The sequence below is a fragment of the Nesoenas mayeri genome, assembly GCF_963082525.1.
Source record: "Nesoenas mayeri genome assembly, chromosome: 1".
In the NCBI taxonomy this organism is placed as follows: domain Eukaryota; kingdom Metazoa; phylum Chordata; class Aves; order Columbiformes; family Columbidae; genus Nesoenas; species Nesoenas mayeri.
This window is the reverse complement of record NC_137541.1, coordinates 29,123,704-29,140,948: the sequence shown is the minus strand read 5'-3', so window position 1 is coordinate 29,140,948 and position 17,245 is coordinate 29,123,704. Positions and strand designations below refer to the sequence as shown.

Here is a 17,245-nt window from a genome sequence, read left to right as displayed (position 1 = left end):
CCATAGGATATGATAGCTGTGGCAAGTAAACATTTAGATTGCACAAGTATTAAAAGTTACAACTGTTTAGAAATATCCTCATAATAATGATATCTGATTTTTTTATTACTATTTTCCTAATTAGATGGCATGTCAATGGATAGCTGTCATTGCAGAATTAGCCTTTACATTAGCGATTCTCACATGATTTCTATCATACACATAAGTATAAATATAAGCATATACTTAGGTACTCTCTGATTTATTTTCTTTTATACTAAGTTTCTGAATAATTAGCACAAGGACTGCTTGGTTCCCTTCATCATATAATTGAAGGTGTTTTCTTCTTGGTTAGACAGTAGCTTCTAGTTCAGTGGGAACCTATTCCCAGTTGGGGTCTGGTAATGCTGTTGGTAATGATAGCACAGGAATGTTTTGAAACAACTGTAGCTGATGGGTTAAACCTTCAAGATATGTTTAGGGCTTTCCTTACTCTGACTGCTATCCCACCCCCAAGGTGTCTGGGGATTTCATTTTTCTGTCTTTCTAGTTGTCTGGCAAGCTACAGTTTTCACTGTTAACTCCACAGGAGACCTGCCAAAACCTCATTTTTGACAAGTTGATACTTATACTGAGTTTCAGATCCCTGCCTGCATCTTGCAGAACACAGAGCACGATATTTTGGGAATTTTAGAGTACTCCGTAGTATATTTTTTCAGTAAAGATGCATCTGAGTGGCACTTCTGTCTGAAGATGTGAATAGGTCACAGTGTTTATGTAAAGCTTAATGCAAATATGTCTTCTTGAGTTCTTCACTTTGACAGAATAGTTAAACCCAGTTTTAATGAAGCTGAACAAATTTAATGAATTGGAAAACTGGATTAAAGGAAGAGAATACTGAGACAGGGCTTAAGAAAAAACTCAAAGAACTCTTAAGATTTTAGATAATGGAAAAAGCAAGATCCTATCAACTGTTTAATAAACTTTTTCTGATGCTTCCTTTTTCACTGATCATCTCCCCCTTATGTTTAAAGATACATTTTATACTGGAAGAAGCGGTTTGCAGAACAGCCCATCACAGACTTCTGTAGTGTGATAAGAACAAATTCAGAAGCTCCATTAGGTAAGTACGCTGCTTGTTTACTCTCTGTTGGCCAGATCATGTGATAACTTCTGGCATATATTGCTGCTTTAATCAGCCAAGTGTGAAGTAATCTGACACTAGAAAACCACAGAAGTGATATTTAACTCTTAACCACGTATTTAAACTTACCTTCCCCAAGGATTGCAACACGTGCTTCGGCACTATGCTAAGGGAAGCTGAGCTCAATAGATGCTCGGTGCTGCTGAATCAGGGCCACTTGCAAATCGAGGCCTAGAAGCAGTGCTGTTTTCATTGTGGCTGGTGAAGCTTTGGTACCCACTGCAAAAATAATTGGAGACTGTCCTTCCAGAAATGTGGAGATACATCCCCAGAGAGCTCTTTTCCAACTTCACACCATCTACCACCCCCACTGATGCTGCTACCTCTTCCTGCACAGCAGGGCCACAATCTCCCTTCCTTTCCTCCACCACACTGCTTACTGCTCCAAGAGTATTAGGAGGCAATATCTTCATAGTGGAGTTACAAAAACTGCCACTTTTTGGACTCTAACACAAGGCCAAAGAGCACAGCACACTTCAGAGTTCTCCTGCGCTGGCACAGTGGGACATTCCATCACAGGGACAGTGATGACTGTGCAAACAAAGTGTTTTTCTCAGAAGTAGCTGATGAATTTATTTGGCTTCCCCTTTTCTAACAGAAAGATATAATTTACCTAAAAGCAGATAAGAGAACATTAGGGCTTTTCTGCATCTTTTATCCTCTGTGGAGGGCTTTAAAAAAGGAAGAAATGAATGCAGCCAGTGTCAGAGATGGGTGGAAGGTGAAAACTGAATAAAAAATGGATGAAAATAAATTGGTTTGATTATTCAAATTAATTAAAAAAAAAAAAAAAGTCCTAGAAAATGTGAAAATCACTCCAAAGACCATAATTTGTCTCACATTTGTATGTTTTTGTTTTGCTTGAAAATTGCAAATCAAGCCCCTAAATGCCAAAGCATGCTAGAATTGTAAACTATCAATAGCCCTTCCAAAGGACAATGAGAATACTTTGTTATTTGTTTGTTAACAAACCTGGGTTTTTTTTAAAATGGCTAGCTCTTTTGAGTTCCGTAGCTCATAAATCAGGGGAGTTGTCTTCACGTGGACTTCTGTTTTAAAAGATGGGAAAGGCTGAAATCTAGCAAGTTTAATATTGTAAAAGACTTAATAATAGTCACTTCAGTTCACCAACCACATGACACTTTGATTAATAAATGAGTTAATTTCAAATGAAAAATATTTTTGTGTCTCTGTATTTTCTTTCATGCTGAGTAATTTTAATGTAATTCATTTTAATAAGATTTGTTTTATTAATAAATTGGATATGAATATAAACAGTGAAAAAGTTAGTAAACAAAATGTGGGTAAAACACGTAATTAGAATGTAAATTAGGCAAGTCTCAATGTGTGTTGCCGAGCAGTTGTGGTGCATATCTGCAGGTGGAACAAGATCTGATGGTAAAATGTGATGTGATCAGTCAGGGTAAGGGTAGGGTATATCGTATCACAGAATAGTTTGGGTTGGAAGAGGCCTCTAAAGGTCATTTAGTCCAACCCCTGCAATGAGCAGGGACATCTGCAACTAGATCAGGTTGCTCAGAGCCCCATCCGGCCTGGCCTTGAATGTCTCCAGGGATGGGGCATCTACCACCTCTCTGGGCAACCTGGGCCAGTGATCGCCACCCTCATTGTAAAAAAATTCTTCCTCATTTCTAGTCTGAATCTCCCCTCCTTTACTGTAAAACCATTACCCTTTGTCTTATCATAACAGGACCTGCTAAGAAGTCTGTGCCCAGATAACTACTGAAAACTGCCAGTTACTTAGGGAAATAACTGAAAATCCCACATGCAAGATAAAATTAAAGGTGGTTTCATGTTTCTTTGATGCTGACTTCATACTGTAACCAACATAAATGATAAAAATTGCTTTATGACTCCAGAAGAACTATGATAAAAAAGAATAAATTTGGTAGTGGGGAAAACCTATGCAAGACTTTTGTCTTTGTACTGCAAGATAAATGAGGTACAGGTCTTATAAATATTTATATACAAATATTTTAGCATGTTTAATTAAATTATGAAATTAAAATAACTGACTTTCATAGATTAAAAAATACCTTTTCTTCTTAATGCATGCCAAATGTTTAGTAAATTACGTGCCAGTAATATTCAAAGCACCTGCAACTTCCCATCTCTTATCCACACTTCCTAATCTCTTAACAGAAGAACAGGACAATTATTTTCTTCTATGTGATGTTTTACCAGAAGACAGATTACTTAGAGAACAGCTTCAGCAGAAGAGACTGGTAAGAAATTACTGTTGTTTCATTTTTTGAGGTAAACAGTGCTGTAGTGTAATATATGGTAACTTAGTGGGCACTTTAAAGTGAAAGTATTTTTTGGTAGACTGCAAAATTCAGATTTTTTATATATTTTTATATATTTTTATTTTCATATATTTTTTTTAAGCTCATTTCCCTACCTGCTGTGCAAACATACACAAACTCATTGTTTATAGATTTTTCCTTGGAATAAATCGACACGTTGCATGTCAGTGTTCCACAAGATTGAAAAATAGGCCTGGAGCCCCAAAAAAGGCTGAGTGTGCTGAACATTTTTCTTCTTTGCAAGAATCTGCAATGCATTGACACACCGTCTTTTGCTTAATAATATACATGTACCAGAATTAGCAAAATAAAACTCGGTGTGCGATACTGTGAAAAGGGAAGGTGATGCGCCCTTCAAAATCTTCAAACAAGTTGTTTTTTTGCGTTCACACTCTCTTGCTCAGATTTCATTAATTCACACTTGCATGCTCACAAGCACCACGGTGCACAAGCGGAGGAAGTCTGTCCAGTGTTGTTTCTCTGAGAAGCAAAGGGTGAGAAATGCCAGCTGTTGAGTCCTCATGAACTGCTCTGGTTCTTCTTGCTTGGTGACAGCAACCTGGTACTTTGGACAGACCTCTCATATCTTTTCAGAGTTGTCAGTTCTGAGTGGGTGATCCTTCACATTAAACTCTTACTGACTTCAGCTTCCATGAGTCTCAGTCCATGTTGCTGACCACTGGGTGTTGGTGTTGTTGTTTTGCTTTGTTTTCTTGTTTGAAATATACATATTTAGTCTGGTTTTCCTGTTGGGCTAATTAAAAAATGAGTGTTATGGGATACATAGCAGCCTTGTTCTCAGTCTGCTTGTGTTAGGATGCAAGGTCTTCTGCTGACAATTTGTCTGTACTGTGAGGTGTTAGAGTGCAGGCCTTTTGGTCTTGACATAAACACGTTCATCAGTTTGCTACTGGCAGGTCTGCCCTGGAAATTGTCAATACAGGCCTTTTAAACCTTTGTTACGCTGTTTCTTCTGGTACCTTACCTGGTTGGTAAGGTGCCAACCTTATGTTTCTGTTACAAGTCAGTACGTACACAGCATGCAACTGAAGGCACCTTAAATTATAAGCATTCAGAATGAAGGAGATGCTTTGAAAATCCAAACTATAGTCCCCAGGAAAATGGGGATTGGCAGGCAAAATCCATTTGGTTCAAGTACCCTGTGAGTGCTTTTCAGTTTGCTGGCTACAGTAATGTTCTGCAGCTCGAGGCACACGACTAATGAATCCCCAGAACCTGTGGAGTATGCATCAGTCTTACACAGCTCTCCATAGGATCCCAGTTCCTTCAAAGGAGAATTGTGGTAGTTCTTCCACTGATGATTTCCTATGGAGGTGAAGCTGCCTCATCTGAAATCTTCGTTCCTATGTAGATCCATTGGATTTACTTGGACTGAGAAAAAAACAGCTGATGCACTCATGCCTAGCTGCTTCACTTATAATTCATTGTAAGGAAAACCATCCTGGATCTGTCAAAAGCTTTGTCTGGATCAGTATCTTATCCTTGCCAGCAGCAAAGTATCTATGGTATTTGCCCTCTTCTGACCTGGTAGTGATTCTTTCCCAAAATGTTCTTCTAGTCTCTAGCAATTGGCAGCTCAAGAATTTCTTAATTCAGCAACATTATATCTATATTTATTAGCATAATAGATTTTTCTTTCATGAACCTTCAATTCTGAACTTGTATAAACTTCCAGTATCCAGAGGTTGCTGCAGCAGTTAGTTGCACAGCTTAACTGTTTGGCCCTTTTGAACCTGTTACTTCACACCTGGCTGCTTTTTTGTGTTAGAAGAGGTGGTGGACAATTCATCCTTTATCTTATCCAAACCATTCATGATTTGTCTACCTTACATTATTAGAGAATCATAGAATGGTTTGAGTTGAAAGGGGCCTTAAAGATCTTCTAGTTCCAATGCCCCTGCCGTTTTGTCTTTCATTAGTCTTGTGCTGCAGTGCACCCTCACAGCAAAGAAGACCAAGAGGATCCACGGCTGTGTTAGGAAAAGCATTGCCAGCAGGGTGAGGGAGGTGATCCTTCCCCCCTGCTCAGCACTGGTGAGACACGTCTGGAGTGCTGGATCCAGTGCTGAGTTCCCCAGTATGAGAAAGATACAGACATACTTGAGCAAGTCCAATGCAGAGTCACAAAGACCGTCAAAGGTCTGGAACATCTTTCATAGAAAAAAAGGCTGATAAAGCTGAGACTGTTAAGCCTGGAAGAGAAGGCTCAGGGGTGATCTTCTCAATGTGTATAAATACAACACTTTTTTCCTATGAGGGTGGTCAAACACTAGAACAGGTGGCCTGCAGAGGTTCTAGAGTCTCCATCTGTGGAGATACTCAAAACCCAACTGTACACAGTCTTGGGCCACCAGGTCTTAGTGACTCTGCTTAAGCAGGAGGGTTGGGCTAACTGATCACAAAAGGTCTTTTGCAAGCTCAGTGATCTAGTGATTCAAGTTTAAGAATGCTGTCTATTTGATGGTTCTTCAATGTACATCGTCGTTGCACTTCTTTTTACCTTTTCTAGTTTCCTGTAATGCTTTTGAAGTTATGAAAGACATCTTGAATATTGCATATGGGCATGCTGTGCCATAATGATATTTGTTTCCCAAGCTTATATCATGTTGTTCGTGGCTTAGAGGAAGGAAGGAGGATCATGATTGAGCACACCGCTGATGTTTCCATGGAACTGCCTATTGTAATAATACCTCCTGGCTGCTACACATTGGGCCATACTTTTTCTTTTTTTAAGAGGCATTTGTTTCTGGTTTTGTGGTGGTTTGGGCTATGCAGTCATATTCCAACTAGGTCTTATCTCCACTGCCAGTGTCAGGGGAGTGCAGAATCTATTGGCAGTTGAGCTGTCTCATCTGATCTGCAAATAGATGTTTCCTCAAATTCATTAAAGAGTGCAGGATTTAGCCTGGCACAAGTGCTGATTATCAGAGTAAGTTAGAAAAGAAAGAGGTATGCATTCTTATTTTGTTATGAAAGCCTTTTCTGTTAACACTGTTTTAAATATCAGAATTGTATCTTCAGTTTCTACAGAAGGATTTTGTGATATCAAGTGGCAGCTGAAGTTGGGGCTGATGGAGTCACCGCTTTAGTTACAGCAATGAAGTCTGTTTAGTTTTTCATTTCCTTTTGCTGCAATCTGAGTGTTGACTTGCAAGTTAAATAGTTATTTTGCTTTGCAAAGTCTTTTACCTTCAGACAAGTCCAGCAATTAAGAGTGAGCTGGCAAATGGGCTCATGGCACTTGTGCAGAATAAAGACCAAAACTATACAACTTTTGGTGATTTTTCTGCAGGCTTTGAATCCTAACTGCTGTCTCCAACAGCAAGCCCAAACAAGGACAAATGTTGTCTTTAAAATGTGCTAGCTGAAGCATTTCATTTTGTAGTTTTGAAACTCCAGTTTAGGACTATTTCAGGCTGCATTGCAGCAGGGGAGCGAGCCAAGGTGGATGTCGTGCAGAGACATTACGGTGACTGTGATGTATTGAGAGAGGCCAAGGAATGAGCCTGAACTAGGTTAGAGAGCACAGCTTGCTGAAATAGCTGACAAGGCTGCGTAGCACAGAATAGATACGGTCTTTTGGAAAAACACAGTCTGCACAAAGAATTTGTAGCTGTGAAGCAGTACCAGGCAAGGAAGTCCTGGCAGCAAAACTTGAGACGCTAGGAGGGGCAGTGTTAGTATAAACCAATTGGACTTATCTCTAAGCTTTTTCTAAAAAAGGTAAAGAAAAATACCAATTTTTTTTCAAAGACACACTTCCTATCTTAGCACTGACCTTGTCTTCTGTCATGTTTACAGGTTTCTCTTGTGATGTGAGTGGTAGTTTTAGGTGAAGACACTAGTCTTCCCAATAAATAGACTCTGATGAGGAGCCTTCACCAAAACTGTAAGAGGGACTGAGCTATACCAGCTTCCCAGGATGAGCTGTTTGTATGATCCCCAGTTTGTCACAAGCTTAAGCTGAGACAAGGTTCAAGAAGCTGAAGCTATGCACTGGAAGGGATCTTGAGTCTAGCCCAGTTTAGCATAATACAGCATCAGAGGCGCTTACAGAGTAGCTAATAATGTCAGCATGTTAATACCTATATCTGAAATTCTATAGGTCGTTCTTTGCCTTTGTTTGTATATAATTGCTTCTCTCAAGCACTCTGGAATCTTGCTTATCCTCCTTTGGTTTTAGAAGACTTTTCACACTAATGGTCAGAAATAATTTTATCTAATTCCATAATGACTCTTGGGTAAATTCTGTCAGATTTGAATAAGGTCCAACTTTTAACCCTTTTTTACCATTTTCTGTTCTCAGTTTTTTATTTCTTTTGTTTTAAATGCATTTCATTAACGATTGTGACATAATTAACCTTTCCTGCAAAGACTGAAGCCCTGAATATTGCAGGCATTCCTCTTTTGTCTGTGTTTGGTCTCTTCCTACATTATGTAATGAATCTCTGCTTTTCTTTGCTGTTTATTTCTAATATATTTGGGAGTGAGGGAAGACGTGGTTTTGGCCTTTGTACTCATTCAGTCTGCCTATGATCTGTGGTTCAGAAGATTGTCCTTACATCCTTTCCCCCTCACCACCACCATTTTCTTCCCAACTTCCTGTTTTTCCAGTTGGTCACAATTTTTATTTCTCTCTGAGTTTTTGGTTGCTGTCCTTTCAAACCTAGTCTGAAGTCTCCCCACTTAGCTGAAAAACCGATGTCCTCCTCTTTGTCAGGGGGTTCATTGGTAGCCGCTGTTTCTCCAGCCATATGATGATATTCTTAAATCCTCCCTATTTTGTCACTGTTTCCATAGCTATATATTCCTCTCCAGGAGATGTTGATCTATGCCTGTGCCTTGAACTCAACCAGAAAGACTGAGGAAAATGCTAACCCGCTCCTTTTCTTACTTCATTCTTGTTCACAACTTTTTGTGGTAATGTCTTATCAAGAGTATCTGGTAAAAAGTAAGGAATGCCCAGTTGGACAATCAGCCTGTACCAAATGGAGTACTCACAATTTCGTCTCCAGATAGGCAGCATCTCTTCAAAGATAGTAGATTGCTGCCTCATTGCTTCCCTCTTTTTTCTGTCCCAAAAGTGAGTCTTTAGTGCCATCATCCTTCAGTCCTTAGTGTCTAGTCTTTGACATGCTAGTCTGTCTGTCTAGCCAGTGGGGCTCTGTTTATGACATTCCTGAACCGTGTATGAATTTTCACATTCAGTAGGTGAGAGGGATGTCCTATCCTGACAATTTTGTTATATTTCTATGCATGTTACAGCTAAACTGTTTCCTGAAGGGCTTCTCCCGCAGACATCTCTGATAATATAAAAGGCACTCTTCTTGAAATAACATTGGAAGGGACATGATAATGATTACAGAATTGGAGGATTATTTTCTTCTGTACTCAAGAGGCAAGAGAGTACTGTTTGAAGAGGAAGAGCTGAAAACAGTGATCAGTGAAGAGAAAAGCTGAATACAAAAGTTAGGAGACAAGCTATTGACATACAGCTAAGATTGCAGGTCTTTAGAGAGATGTCAAGTTTCTGATACCATGATTCTTTGTAAATATTTTTTTCTATTTAGCAGCTACAAGCATGATGAAAAGCTCATCAGCCAATCTTGGAGGAAACTGTAGGCGCAAAACCAAATGTAATTCTCTTGCTCCAAGAGTAGTTTATCCTAATGGTATATATAATTGTCAAAGAACGTGCTTGGCAAGTTTTTAGAGACTGTAGGGCATCTCAAGTGTCACTAGCTCTGGTCTTTAATTCAGTGTACTGTGCTGGTTTGGTTTTTTGCCAGTAAAGTGTAAGCAGCTTCTTGTTGTGATCTGTCAGCATGATTTTTTGTTTTGTTTTGTTGTTTTCAAACCAGAATCTGTTTCACTTACTTCCTTTGGCTACAGCAATAGCTAATTTATGTGAGCACTCAGCAGGGAAATGTAACACTTGTTTAAATTGGAAGAAACAGCAACTAAAGATACACATTGTCTGTTTGAGAGATCACCTTGGAGAACTTGATAAAATATGTATTGTTATTGTGAAGTGTTTATCTTATATTATTTAGATGCAAATTCTCAGGCACACACTCTGATTTTAATAGTATTAATGAGCCTGTTACTGTAACAAAAACATGTGCCCTGTGATCGTGCACTCTTCACAACAGTGTGGCTGAGTGCTCAGATGTTTGTGTCCGTCACACTGTAACATTGATGAAATTCCCTCTTCAAAGGAACATCTTTAGGGAAACTACCTCCCCAGAGAATATAGCACCATTCATCAAAAGCTTTCATTGGAACTTCTCTTAAGCGATCATTTGTATAACATGCTGTCTTTCTAGTCTCTTGCCTAGACAGGATGAGAAAGAAGGACCAGAAGTGGCAAGCCAGATAACAACAAACTGCAATATGCTCTTGCCCCAATCCAGCCCAGTACTGAAATTAATTATATAGTTTGAGACTACTTGTATGCTTAAGGCTTTGGATGAGAAACTTTGGACTGCACCATGTCTGGGCTTATGGCAGTAGTGTTGGTTGGTTGGTTGGTTGGGTTGGGTTGGGTTTTTTGTGGTCCTGAATATCTTAAAAAATAAGATACATATGGCTGTTAGCTCAGTTTTACAGAGTCCAGTCCTCCAGTGCGCAGATGGGTTCCTGGACTGAGGAATGATAAATTCAGGTGTCACTGCATGATCTTGTCCCAAACTGCAGTGTAATCTGCCCCTGTCTTGGAGCTAAAGAAGTACTTTCTGCCATCATTTCTTATGTATCACAAGTGCTGTGATTATAAAGAGACAGAGTTTGGAGAAAGAAGTAATATATTTTTGTTGGACGAACTGTAGTTGGAAAAAACAGGCAAAATTTTGACCACCAATTCTATCTTCAAGTTGGAAACAAAAGCAGCAAAATTTTTGCTCAGTACTGGTTGTGAATGGTTGTTCTATGTCAATGATCCAAGACATGTATTTAAATAGCTGCATAAATTATTTATGAGGGCCTTGTTAGTAAAGGAGTTTATGATTTAAAAAAAGCAGTGGTCTGACAGTAATAAAGAAAGACAATTTAGCACCTGGGATACAGTGTCGGTTGGAGAGTAGCAGGAATTACAATATCAGAAATATCTAATGTGCCATAAAACCAATTGTCCTGAGTCCATAGCTTTTGGCATTTGAAGGAGTTAGTTTTTAGTCTTACCTTTTGAAGGCATTTTATTTGTCTTGAATGTTTCTTAAACTATAGATCAGAAGCAAAGTAATTGTTTAGGGAAAAGTGCTTACTACCTGCAGGTAGGCATTTTTCATCTTTTGCTGATTATCAGTGTGAATTCTTGCTGATGCATTTCTTACAAAATGTTGCTTCTTAAGAGACGAACAGGCACATTTCTTTTCAGGGACATTTTAAATTACCACCTCCTAAGAGAAAGTCTGAACTCTTCACAGCCTCAAACTGAGCACTGTGAATGTGCAAGGCATTTTTTTAGACTCCAAATTACAAATTGTCATGCAAATCATCATATTTCTTTTGTGTTAGCTGTTTATTGTGTAGGTATATTTAAAGATGATTGACACTTGCACATCCTTACCATGAATTTTGGTTTTTTAGGTAAAACACAGAATAGCTAGTATTTTGTAATTTGTTCAGATTTCTTTATGGTAGAACACCCATATAGTAGAAATTGCACAACTAAGAGCTGTAGAAGGGTTGCTATTTTTTTTTTTTTCCCAGATAGAAAAAAAGGGGAATTGGATTAAAACTAAATTTGATTTTATTGAATACATTAAGTGCTCCAGCAAAGGAACTACATTTTTCTTACCTGTAAGTATGGTCAGTAATATCCAGCTTCCATTTCCCATGTTTGAAGGTGATCAACCACTTATGTGCTATGGAATTTTCCTAAAGCTATTCCACAAGAGGCTGCTAACTGCCACAGTCATATCTACTGCTTATTTGAGCTAGACTGTCGAAAAATGTGCTTCCAAGAACTTGCCATCTAGTAGCACTTATTTTTGACAATGCTTGGTTGATCTCATCAGCTTCATGTGGTTTGTGGGGACAAGCAGTTTATACTAAAAGCCTGTGTAATTCAAGTTCTACTTTGTACCAGTGGGGATATCACACTAAAAGCCTCTGTAATTTAAGTTCTACTTTGTATCAGTGGGGATATCTGTTCTGGCAATGGTTGTTTCACAACTGGTTTGACAATCTTTAGGCAAGTAATGAATTTTCCGGGGTGGCGAGGAGGGGGTGAGCAGAAGGAGTAGAACACAAATAGCTGTCAGAATGACTCACAAAGGATAAAAAGAGATGGGGGTCAGGAATTATTCAACAAACTGTATCAATATTGTAAATTATTTTCCTGATATCAAGCTATGGCATTTGATTCACTTACTTTTGTAGTGTTTTGGTTTAGCTTTTCTGTCTGTGCTCCATTCTTTTATCCATTATGGAAAAAGAAAACTAATATATGTGTATTTTGTGATCTGTTACTTTTTCCTCAAGTGACTTTGCCCTCTCATTCTCTGACACTTTGCTATGACACAATATCCTAAAAAAGTTTTGGAATATATTCATGGTTTAAATGTTTTTAGATTTTTTTTTTGTCTTAGTGTCAACCATGAATTAATGCTAACAGCCCAAACAAATCCAACAGCTTGGAAATGGGTGCAAGTATTGAATTACTTGATTCCTGCCTCAACTTCAGTTTAAGCTTGGCTTTCATTACCACCTGATGGTCTCCATTCAGAAAATCTTGAAAGTTTGATGCAAGGTATTTTAAATGCTATTCTCCCTTCAGAGTCCCAGCAATGGAGCGGAGGTAGAAGGGTATTTGGGAGTGTCTGTAAGGAAGAAGAGCAAACCTTGTGCTTTTGCTGTACTTGACTTGAACCAGTGCTCACCTGTGCAAGTACCAGATTTGGTTCCTGGCTCAGAAAGCTCCCCTAGCAATGAATGATGCCAACACTTGATGAAAGAAGTGTCTACCTTGCAAAATATTATTTACACTCTATTGAGTAAATTGATAAAGCAACAATTCTGGGTTAGTCAAAGCTTCCCAGCTGCCAAGCGTGCTGGTGTAGGAAAAAACGGGACGGGTGAGAAAGCAGAGTGGGGAAGGGTACAGGGTGCATACAGGTCTGTGGGGAGGATACCGACTGCTTCTTCTTCCCCCTCAGGCATCACTGGGAGCAGCAGCACACCAGGGCTCCAGTAAGCAAATTGTAAGAAGTTGGAATCTGGAATTAGGCAGCCAAATCTTGCAGCAGAACTTTTTTTTTCCCCTCCTAGTAGAGTATATTTCAGAAGCTATGTTGGAATAATGTTAATGGGAGGGAGGGGGTTTTGAAACCCTTGGTATCCTAATGTTTGGATTGTACATGGTATACTTTGATTTTATTTAAGATTTTTTCTCTTGCATTTTGCAAAGTATATGACACACAGACGCCTTCAAGGTTAGCCAAACCGTGTCAGACGTGCTGCTGAGCAGGGAGAGGTGGCAGCTACGAGTACCAGAGAGAGCCCAGGTTCTCACAGCCGTGCTGCGGGGTGTTCCCTGCCGCAGACAGATATCCATGCTTAATTGCGTCTGTGCTGAAGGGCTCTCGCAAGATGTGGTATGCTCCATTTATCTCTTTCAGGAGTCAGCCCTGAAAAATAGGAATTTATATTTCTGTTAGTTGACGTTTTGCATAATGCAGCAGAATGTGAGTGGATATGGCCTGGAATTTGAGTAGGCACTGCTGAGCCTGACTCCAACAGAAAATGTATACGTTGTAGTACAAAAGCAAACAAAAAAGCCCCCAGGATCTGCATTTTCAGAGTAATGGACTCTTAGCTGAAGTGCAACAGCTACAGCTCCCAGATTTCATGGTTGAATGTGGGCCCTAGAACGCGCTATGTTGCAGTGCGCTTGTCCCCCACAGTGGCCACCAGCCCTGGGCCACCTGTGACTCAGATGTGACACATTCCTGCACTCTCCAGCAGGCACCCTCTCATCCTACTGGCCCCTCACTGGGTACGGCGTGCTGCTCTTGTGGAAGAGAAACCAAGAGCACATTTATTTGGCCAATATCAGCTTCCTGCCATCTCTCAGTGGGCATGGAGATGTGGTGTACTAGACCCACACCAGCCCATCCATGCTGCAGGACACATTTGGGCCTGTAATGACAATAGGTCAAGCCTTCCTGTTATTGATTTTTGGGGTTGGTTGTTGTTGTTGTTTTTTCTTTACTTTTTTTTTCCCCGCTTTATTTTTCCTTTCTTGTTGTCTCTTTTTTGCCTTCTATGGAGCTTATCCAACAGGTGTAGCAGAGTGTGAATTTTAGGTAGAATATGGGCAAATTTGGGCCTTAATCCACACAAAAGAGTTTACTAAAGACATAGGTGAGTAACATAAAGCTCCACTGTTGCAGTCTCTAAGGAGATAAAGAGACGGAGAAAAATCGCCTAAGAAATTCCATCTGTATCCTGAATGTCAGAAAGCAGGCAGTAGCACCTCTGCGTTGCACAGAAAATAAATCCTTGCCAGTTATCAGTACTTAAAACACGAGCACAGGATAGTGTACTGCTGGGCTGAAAATATGCAAAGTTTTAATCCCAACAGTGATTCTTCCATGTCCCAAATGATTATGGCCTTTCCAAACTGAAGTGTACAGCAGCTCCACAATATAGCTACACTTCTGCTCTTAAAGCACCAGAGAAAATCATCTGCTGCATTATTTTGTTGTGGGAATATTATGTCAAGTGTTGTGAAGTATCTAGCCAAGCCTGTTGCCCTACATTAAACAGAACCAGTGGTAAATGCAACCAGCTTCTCCTTTTCCCTGAGTTTAGCATCTGCCATAGCTCGTTGCAGAAACTGCCAGGGACATCTTATCATGGGTCCTGTATTACGAAAAAGTACTCTAGATTGCCTGCAATTACCCATGTAAAGCTGCATTTACCATTCCACTGGGTGTTATGTGGTTACCGTAAACTTGCTCACTGATACCAGAAGTAAATCTGAACCATAAGTAGAAAGAGTAAACTGGTATGTTGCATACAGAATAATTTCAATAGCTGCATAAAATCTCACTGTGGATTGTATTATTATTTTTATTATTATTTCTTTCTGTGCACCTTGTGTAATATTAGGACAATGTTACTGAAACTTGACTGGAGCCTATACTGCCTTGAAAAACCTGCAATTCTTATGAGAACCCACCCTCAAAAATAACATCGGGTTGTGTGTCAGCAGCACCTTTTAATTTCTATGTTCATTGTTACCAGTAAGGATAAGGAGGTATAATAAGCTCCTGTGATGGAATGATTCTATTTTTTATTTGAATAACTATATCTGTTTATTTTTGTAGAGAGAAATTCTAGAACAGCAACAACGAGAGAGATACGACACAAGTTTTCGTAGTATGTGTATGTTTTGTGATCAAGAATTCACAGGAAACAGGTTTGTTTATTGATCTGTTAGTTTTTGGTTTATTTTTTTTTCATATCTGCTCAGCGTCTTGTTTATGGTTTTTAATGTCATTGAACCAGTTAGTGCCTAATGGTAGGATTCAAAAGATAGTATTAATCTTAAAGTATATTTTAAGTATTTCTTCTAACTGCAGCGCCATTTGAGACAGACCCTGTCCTACCTCTCAATCCTTTATTTATTCCAGTACAACTTCTTCTACTACAAAGTAAGACAGAGTTTGGAACTGGACCTTTAAAGAGAGACAGTTTTTCAGCAGTTGTTTTAGCAGCAAGAAGAGCTGTTTAAGCCGGTATGGCTGTTTAAAAATAATTCTATCCAGTTACACATTTTCCTATTTAAGCCTCACCAAACCAGTGTAAATCTGAAGACTGAATGGAAGAGAGAAAAGGAAAATTAGAGAATGCAGTACTTTGCAGAATCAGTCAAATGTGAGCAGAAATTACATTCAAGTGCTTGCTGCAATGAAAATTTTTTTTATACACAGTAAATCAGTTTCAGCTGGAGAGACTGAGTCGTATCTCTGAATGTCTATTTGCATGGTAGTTCTGGTACTCTGGAAAGGCAGAAGAACCCGAGGCCATGTCCCTGCAGGTTCATCCCAATGTTTTGTGTGTCCCATGCTCTCTTTAATCCCTGGTATAGTGAAGTTCACATCACTCAGGCCCCAAGAACTTCATTTTCTGCTTATTCTTGGGTCTGACAGGTAGAATATATGGTTTGAAAGTCATGCCAGGGCTATGACAAAAGCAAAGCTTTGTCAACACTTGGATATTTCTTTAGTTCCCAAAAGTAGAAGCTGAGGCATATAGAGATGGTGGACACCTAAGGAATTAACCAGTATATCTCTATTGGGAAAAGATCTTATTTGAACATCCATTATGTTTGTTTGTGCATGCTTTTGAGTGCTGTTTGTGGTGTTAGCACTGTGTGAAGCAATATTGATTCAAAGAAGTTCTGCTTTGTTAACCAGCATAGAGAAAATTGACAAATGGCTTTTTAGAATGTTTCTCAAGATGGTTGCTTTTCAAACATGTGATTACTTATTCAAGTGAATAAATGAGCTTTGCTAACAGTGTGGGTCAAAAATAAACTATATTGTCATTTTTGTTTAAAGGATTATATTTCATCCATGCAGATTAAGCAGTTGAAAAGTTACTGAACATTCAGCAGAGCTGAAATTGAAAACTTCCTATTTCAATGAAGTTGCATTATTTTTTCTAGCAGTGGCAGCAGCACTATTATTTTTATTCAATGTTGACTTTTATGCATTTTTAGACCAATTTTTATATTTTTATTCACTAATTAAAATAATCCTCATATATATTATAAAAAAAAAATGTTATTTTCCAACGTATTTTGTAGATCTGTCCTTCTCAATCATATGGCCAGAGACATGCTTTTAACATTGGGCTGCCAGATAACATTGTTAAGTGCAATGAGTTTTTGGCTGTATTACAGGAGAAGCTGGACAAGTAAGTAGTTTGTTGTTTGCTTTTTTTAGTGGACTGAGGTCATATTTCTTTTAACCTTGGAAATAAGTTGGATTAAAATTAGTTCTACATTCATGGTTATTTAAGAGGAAACAAATAGAGAACGTAAGTTTATTGCAAGTGCTCTTAAAAGGCTTTTTGTTGACTTATTGAAAGCTAATTCGTAACAACTCATAATATGTGTTTGCTGGAAAAATTGAGTGGCACACAGTGCCTCAGTTGTTATGCGTTGCTCAGCTTCCATTGACATCAATAATAGCACGTTCTTTTTTCTCATAAGCGTTAATGTTCTTCTTTCTCATCATAATGACCTTTTTGCTAAACATCCTTTTAAAGACTGAATACAGAGTTCTTATGCCAATCTTCTTTGTCTCTTTATATATCAATAATGTGGGATGTTTGGTCTCTACTGCTTACAGAGCACATCCCAGAGCAGAAGGGGAAAGCCAGTGTACATGTTGCCTCAGAAACATGTAAACCTGATGTGGCTGAAGAAGTTAAAAAGGGAATTTTGGAGAAGAACATGGGTAGCAAAGAGCAAGAAACTTCTCCATTTTGAGTTTCCTTTGCAAGTATCTAAGTGCCCTTTATGAATTTCATAAACGGGACAATTTGAAGTATGCACAAATATAATTGGGCTCTAGCAGAAAATGTATTTCTTTAAGAGTGAAACTGTAGCTTTAACAACTTATTAGATTTTAATACAATCTGTAATCAAAGACTGTAGGAGAAATTTGCCTAAATCTTGGGCTTAGTTATGGAAAGCCAG

General features: G+C 38.8%; 1 protein-coding gene across 1 annotated transcript in view; it reads left to right on the top strand.

The window, feature by feature from the left end:
- The window catches only part of ZNF277 (zinc finger protein 277), a gene marked incomplete at its 5' end in the record, with an annotated part of 33,555 nt that overhangs the window by 2,775 nt on the left and 13,535 nt on the right, over positions 1-17,245 (top strand). Inside the window, 5 exon segments of the mRNA XM_080347246.1 lie at positions 1,014-1,102; positions 3,347-3,429; positions 14,865-14,956; positions 16,349-16,374; positions 16,377-16,458. Coding sequence (XP_080203372.1) covers positions 1,014-1,102; positions 3,347-3,429; positions 14,865-14,956; positions 16,349-16,374; positions 16,377-16,458 — 372 coding nt within the window.